General features: G+C 47.9%; 1 protein-coding gene across 2 annotated transcripts; it reads right to left on the bottom strand.

The window, feature by feature from the left end:
• Positions 1–719: 719 nt before the first annotated feature.
• On the bottom strand, positions 720–6,564 carry IRF2BP2 (interferon regulatory factor 2 binding protein 2). 2 transcript variants are annotated; one of them, XM_029245594.1, is made up of 2 exons: positions 5,509–6,564; positions 720–4,837 (listed from the first exon to the last, which is right to left on the bottom strand). In XM_029245594.1, exons 1-2 carry the CDS (start codon positions 6,518–6,520, stop codon positions 4,122–4,124), a joined length of 1,728 nt encoding a protein of 575 aa, XP_029101427.1. In that variant the 5' UTR covers positions 6,521–6,564; the 3' UTR covers positions 720–4,121. The 2 variants fall into 2 exon arrangements, with proteins under 2 accessions (XP_029101427.1, XP_029101426.1); XM_029245593.1 differs by having other exon boundaries at positions 5,461–6,564.
• Positions 6,565–6,570: the final 6 nt, after the last annotated feature.

A 6,570-nucleotide genomic window follows, 5' to 3' on the forward strand; every position in this document is an offset into this window, starting at 1 on the left:
CTATAAATCAAATGCAAAACAACTTTGAGTAAAGAGGGACTTAAAAGTCTAGGAATTAAAAGGAGCTCCGTGTTTTCCCTTCAACTTTTTCCCAGCTTTGGGGAATAAACAAAGACATCTGCCACGTCAAGGGTCTGGTTTGTTTGGGTTTTTTTTAACTGAAAACTGAATGTAATCATTAAAGTTTACTTTGAAATTTTAAAAATGACTTCTGCAAGCTGCACTAGTTTAAATTTCACTAAAAATAAAATTTAGCATCTTTAAGACTAACAGTTTAACATTTCTTTTAAGCTAATTATTGAATGAAACATCATGTGTATTATCGTCTATAAATAACTTACTAAGGACACTGTTTCCTGAAAACTGCCTTGAACAGGCTAATTCAAAAATCATTAAACTATATACAGTGATGGGCTCCCCAAGTTACTGGGCCACCTCTAATGAAAATACATTCAACTACGCATAAACTCTTGCTGTTTAATTTAAAACACCTAGTAAGTCTATGTGTACCTTTATCTTAAAACTATAAGTTTCACAAGTTCCTTTCATAGAGAAGTCTGCCAAGCCACTGATCAACAAGAAGAGAAAGAGCTGCAAACATCCAGGAAATTTCTTCCTATGTGATAGCAGACAGGAGTTTGAAAAAGGATCTCAGTGCATTCCACCTTTTATCTGCGTTTATAAATTTAAGGTTTCAGGGCTTCAATGAAGCTCACACATGGCTTTGGCTCTGACTTTTATTCCAAAGCTTTCCAAAAGGTAGGCTTTTTTTTTTTTTTTCCTCTTTTGTCTTCAGTGCATTTCCTCTGGCCCAACATGGCTGTTTTATTCCACGGCTTTCCAAAGGGCAGCTCCGTGTCTTGACAGTCTTTTCAATGTCGTCACTATCTTCCCCTTCCAATCTACTATTGCAGAATGGCTGGCTGGACTGCAAGTTGAAAAGTAAACAAGTGCTTTCTGGCTGTACTTTGTTCAGCTCTTCTCGTTATCTGCTTCCCCTATCCAGTTGCCCTTTCCCCAGTCCCTAGCACTTTTTTTTCCCTTCCATCAGTTGCCTTTTTGTTCCATGTCTTTTTATCTCCTGCTATTCTCCTGCCGTTCCAGTCAAACCTCAACCCCAAACCCACACATCCTTTGGTCTCATTGCCACTAGTGATTAAAACAGCCACTCTAAGCTTACTTTCAACAATTAAAAAAGGCCTCAGAAAATGTTCAGTGCTCCCAATTTTATTTTTATTTAATGCTAAAAGTTAAAGGAAAAAAAAGGTACTGTAAATCTGACAAATGACAGAATGCAGGTGATATTTCCATAGCGTGATTTTAAAATAGAATAATGTTGATATCTGAGATTACACTCACTTCAGTTGACATGAGTTTCATCATATATAGAAAAAGTATCACCTTCAACTTAAAAAAAAAAAAGTAAAGGTTAAAAGGTGGCACACTTTTAAAATACTTGGTGGCCAAGGAAAGGTATCTAGTAAAAGTTGTAAACCATGTGTACGTTCTCATAACTTTTAATGTGAGGCCACATGAAAGACAGTACATCTGTTAAATTCTATAAATTGTTAAAGCAAAAAAGTGAAAGCTTCAACACCCCATCCCCTAATATTCTGAGTATTAAAAGCACAGCTGAAATATTAGGATTTGAAATCTGATACTGCCCATGTACAGTAAGTAGCTTTCTGACATCTTATCCAGCTGTGGAGAATCTCTGCACTGTCATCAGGTACAACAAAGGATCAAACCCATGTCCCAGTGTTAACTTTTTAACTTAAGAGAATGCCAGAGATATAACCCATATCAACACTTCCCAGCTGCAAGCCTTCTAACGAAGGCCACCCAAGGGCCAGTCGGACTCTCATTTTTTAATAGGAGTAAACAACACACAGCCCTTTAAAGCTGTTTAAATTTCTCCCTCTTAAAACAGCAGCACAGAGATACCATAGGTTGTCTTTTCCACAGCTGGATAGACTTATTCAAAACAGCAGGATGGTTCTTTACTAATCTTTTTGGAAAGCTTATCTGTATTAAGAATGCAAAACATACAGATAGCTACCACAAATTAGGTCAAATGACTGATCAACTTGTAACATCTATGAGGTCAAATTCCAGTTTATAATAAAGTGCCTAGATACGCATTTATACAACAGACCATAATAAGTTGAATTCTTTACAAATGTCTTTATGGGCATGTAAAATTGACTGTGTTTCTGCATGTGTGCATTTACATAAGAGAAACCAGTCTGCTCTGAGTCACAGATACTCCAATTAAAAAAAAAAGTGTAACAACAAACTGGTTAATCATGCAAGTCTGTTTGCAATATAACAATGACGGGTAACATGAATTTGCACAGCATTAATAGGTGCGCTCATTAAAAACACCATGAAAAAAATACTGTATTTGGTGCAGTATCTGATTTTCAAGTGTTAATAACTCGACCATTAAAAAATATTTGAGCAATTTAAAAATGAAACACAAAAGCATAACTGAAGAAGGATCCAAAGTGGGTAACAATCTATGTTTTCAAATTAAAATAAAAGCTCGCTTGGGAACGATACACAGAAGTTGTAGTAGACCTCGAAGCCAATGATTCAGCCTAATTAGAGGGCCAAGTTACAAACACCTGAACATGAAAGGATTTAGAGTAGTGTTCCTGTCAATGTTAAATCATAACAGCACAGAAGAAAAACCAGTATCACTGTGAGACAACTATTTCTAATAACTGATGATTTATTGGTTTAAAAAATCTCACTTTACTGATGCAAAACAGTAATCAAAAGAAATTAGTTTACAAAAGGTTTCTAAAAATAGTTTGAGAAGTGGGGCCTGTCTATTATGTAAAACCCTTTCTTTAATTTTCGCCAGTTTATCATTTTTGTCCAGAAGAACAGTATTATTCACTTGGTATTTCAAACACATGTAAGAAGGAAATTACAGGTTTCCTCCACCCCCATTTGGGCTGTCACTGATATGCCCACGAGCAGTCCTGGCAGCACCCTGCACTGTTACTGTCATTGTACCATACTGTATTTAGCACTCACTACAAACAGGGTGTAGGTGATCATATCAACAGCAATGGGGCTACAGGTAAATGATAAAACAACAAAACACAAAACAAAACGAAACCAATCCCACAATCTCCAAGTTCACCTGGACTGTAACGTCTCTTTCGACTCTCTTCAAAGGAAAACGACCACAGCCAACGACAGACAGGAGTGCTCCAGGGTGTTTCGAAAGATCAAGTGGCGCTGCAGAGCCAGGCTCCACGCAAAGATGGCAGTGCCATCTTGTCCTCACCACCATCCGTTATCACTGCCTTGAGTCACTGGATTGTGTATTATGCAACCGACTAGCATGCAGCATTGTAATCTTACAACTGATCACATGGGCAGTCAACAGTGGTCAACTTTGCCTTAAAACAAACAAAAAAAAATCCCCCCCACCCCCAGTCCTGAAAATCTCTCAGCAGCAACTCTCAGGCAGTCATCAACAGCCCAACAACTAAACTTTAAGAACAAAATCCAAACGCGAGAAAGATTCAAAATCGGTTTCCTGTTACTCTCAAAGGACAACGTTTGGGGGGAAACGTGGTGACATTTCCCTGTGGCATATGCCCACTTCACAACAGTGCCCCTTTCGCTCATTTCCGTTCCTTCTCCACCACTTGGCCTCCAGCCTGAGAAAGGGGCCAGCAATAAGGAATAACAGACAGTAAGGCAATCTTACGACGTCAGAAAATGTATTTGGCTTTTTTTTTTCTTTTTAAAATAAGTGCATACAAATACAGCTAGAAGCGTTTCTGATTTGCCAAGTGCTCTAAAAAAGCAGCGCAAGTCACAGCCTACATTGAACGGTAACTGTCACCAGGATAATAAAGCACAGATATATGCTAATAACGTTAACAGAAGAAAAAAAATGCTTTTATAAGTACATACCTTTTGTCGTCAAAAAGAAAAAAAAATAGAAACACAATGTATTCAAAAAAATCAAAATTATACAGCCATGTTTATGAAGTCTACATTTCCCTTGTCTTGGATATATATATATGTGAAGATATATACACAATTCAAGCAGTTTTAGTTAAAGGTAATCATTGGGTTTTTCTGAAACCGGAAAGTCACGAGTCTCTCTCTTTTTTCACTTTCACATCTCCAGCAAGGATGGTTGCAATTTCCCCTTGCATGAAGGCCCAGGGGACATTGGAGCCCACAAGGGGGCATTTTTCCCCACTGGGACAATAGACCTCTCCACTGGCTCCCTGCTGTTTGATGCTTTGTCTGGAGCAAGGGAAGCAGAACTTGTGCGAAGGGACGGACGGGCACTGCACAAAGTGGGTGTCCTCCAGCCGCTCGTGGCAGAGGGTGCAGCACAGCGGGGCGCTGGCCGCCAGCGAGGAGTCCGGGAGGCTGGCGGGGTGCACTGGCTCCAGTCCTCCTGTGCTGCCTGCCCCCTGGCCCCCCACCTCTCGGGGGCCCAGCCTTCTCTGGTTCATAGAGGACGGAGAGGGTGGGCTGCAGCTGTTCCTCCTGGTGGTGGAGTGCACCTGGTTGGCATCTTTTGAGGCATGACTGCCCCCCGCATTGTCTGCTACCAAGATTAGGGCTGCCATGGGGGACTGGCCGTTCTGGGCCGCTTCAGGCGGTGTGGTCCGGTTGGAATGAGGTGAGGCAGTGGGGGGAGGTGGAGACACAAAAGAGGATGTAGGAGTAATGGGGATCTTGAGCCCTTCTGTGGACGTGGACAGCCACGGCTGTGCCTCTCCATTGATCTTAGGGGGCCCGACTTCACCTTCTGGTTCTGGAGAAGGCTTCCTTTTCCTTGCTGTTCTTGCAACTGGAAGAACAAAGACATAAGAGGAAAAAAAAACGGACATAAATGGACGTACACTGAAAAGGATCTTTTTTTTTCTAACACATAACAAAACTCCCCGAAGAATTTCTCTTCTCTAAAAGCTGGTACATAAAAACTCAGGAGTTTCAAGAACACGTGCAACTTAAACCACTTAGACTGACGGGGCTCTGAGGCAGCCTAACAGTTTAAAAGAAAAAAAAAAAAAAAGCCACAGAAAATGGCCCCGACAGCACTGTTTTCCCACAGGCCTGCCTGTCCCCAGGCTGCACTGTGCACCTGACGGTTAACGTCGTCCCCCCCCCCCCCCCCGCGCCACGCACACACAGGTTAAAAGGTGACTGGTGCCCTCCTGCTCGCATCCAGGAATGTGCTGGGAAAGGAAAGCCCTGTGTCGCTGCCTATCAGCCCGTCTGACTCATCTCTGTTATGCTGCTTCAGCACAGGAACACGTTGCCACTAAGCACTGGTTCCGCCTCGGGCAGATCAGGAAGTTGGGTGTTTGTTGTTTCTGGGCCGGGGAAGAACGGCGAATGGGAAGAGTACCCCTCCTTGGCTCTCCGTCCCCGGCTCGCCCCTAGACCCCCTCACTCCACAGCCGCCCCTACCTGCTTTAGACCCGTTGGCCCCGTTGGCCTCGAAACCCAACAACCTGCCTGCAGTCAGGGCCGGCTCCTTCTTAAACTTGCTCTCGAAGGGCCCCGAGTGGCCGTGCTGGTGCAGCGCCAGCAGCGTGTCTCGCACGGTCTTGGGCCGGTTGACCCAGTCCTGCTCGCCGGGCCCGCGGCCTTTGCCCGCGCCCTCGGTGCCCAGCTCGGCCGCCCCGGCCCCCGAGGACAGGCTGTCGGCCGGGCCGCGGTGCGAGCCCGCCGGCGGCTGCTTCTCCTTAGCCGCCGCCTCACGCTGCTCGTGCTCCGCGGCCGCGCCGCTCGACACGGACGCCGGCCGCTTGTGGGCGCCTAGTTCGGCGGGCTGCGCCGAGCCCAGGCCGGTGGCCGCGGCCCCGGACACGGCGGCCAGCGAGGCGGCGGCGCGGCCGCCCAGGCCGAGCGCGGCGGGCAGCGGCGTAGCCGAGCCGTTCATGAGCGGCACCAGGGTGGGCGGCACGGCGTGGCCGCGCCGCGGGTTCGGGCTCTGGCGGTTCAGCTCGGGCGGCTCCTCCAGCTTGGAGAAGCCGTTGGGCACCAGGATGCCGTTCACGGGCGGCGGCTGCGGCGTCGGCGGCTGGGCCAGGCTCGCGGCCGGGCGGCTGCCGCCGAAGTCGGAGCCTAGGCGCGGAGGCCGCTCGGCCGCAGCGGCCGCCAGGGGGTAGCGCTCCAGGGCCTGCGGGGCGCGCGGGGCGGCCTCGGGGCCGCCGTGGCCGAGCGGCGGCGGTTGCTGCTGCTGCTGCAGGAGGAGGTCCTTGGCCGAGAGCGGCGGCGGCTTGGCGGCGGCCGGGGCCGCGGCGCCGGGCGGGGAGCGGCCCTCCGGGAAGCAGCCGTGCGCCCGCTTGAGCTGCCGCGCCGTCTCGATGACGAACTCGACGCGGTCGGCGCCCTCGTAGTTGACGCAGCCACGGCACACGGGCTCAGTGAAGTCCCAGATCATGGCCCAGGGCATGCGGGGCAGGTCACACAGGTAGCACGACTGCCGCCGGGACGCGGCCGCCACCGCCACCGCCGCGGCCATGTCCGAGGAGCCCGCGGCGCCGGAGGAGGCGGAGGAGGAGGAGGGGGGGG

The sequence above is a fragment of the Monodon monoceros genome, unplaced genomic scaffold (assembly GCF_005190385.1).
Source record: "Monodon monoceros isolate NGI ecotype Baffin Bay Population unplaced genomic scaffold, NGI_Narwhal_1 Super_Scaffold_4, whole genome shotgun sequence".
Lineage (NCBI taxonomy): Eukaryota > Metazoa > Chordata > Mammalia > Artiodactyla > Monodontidae > Monodon > Monodon monoceros.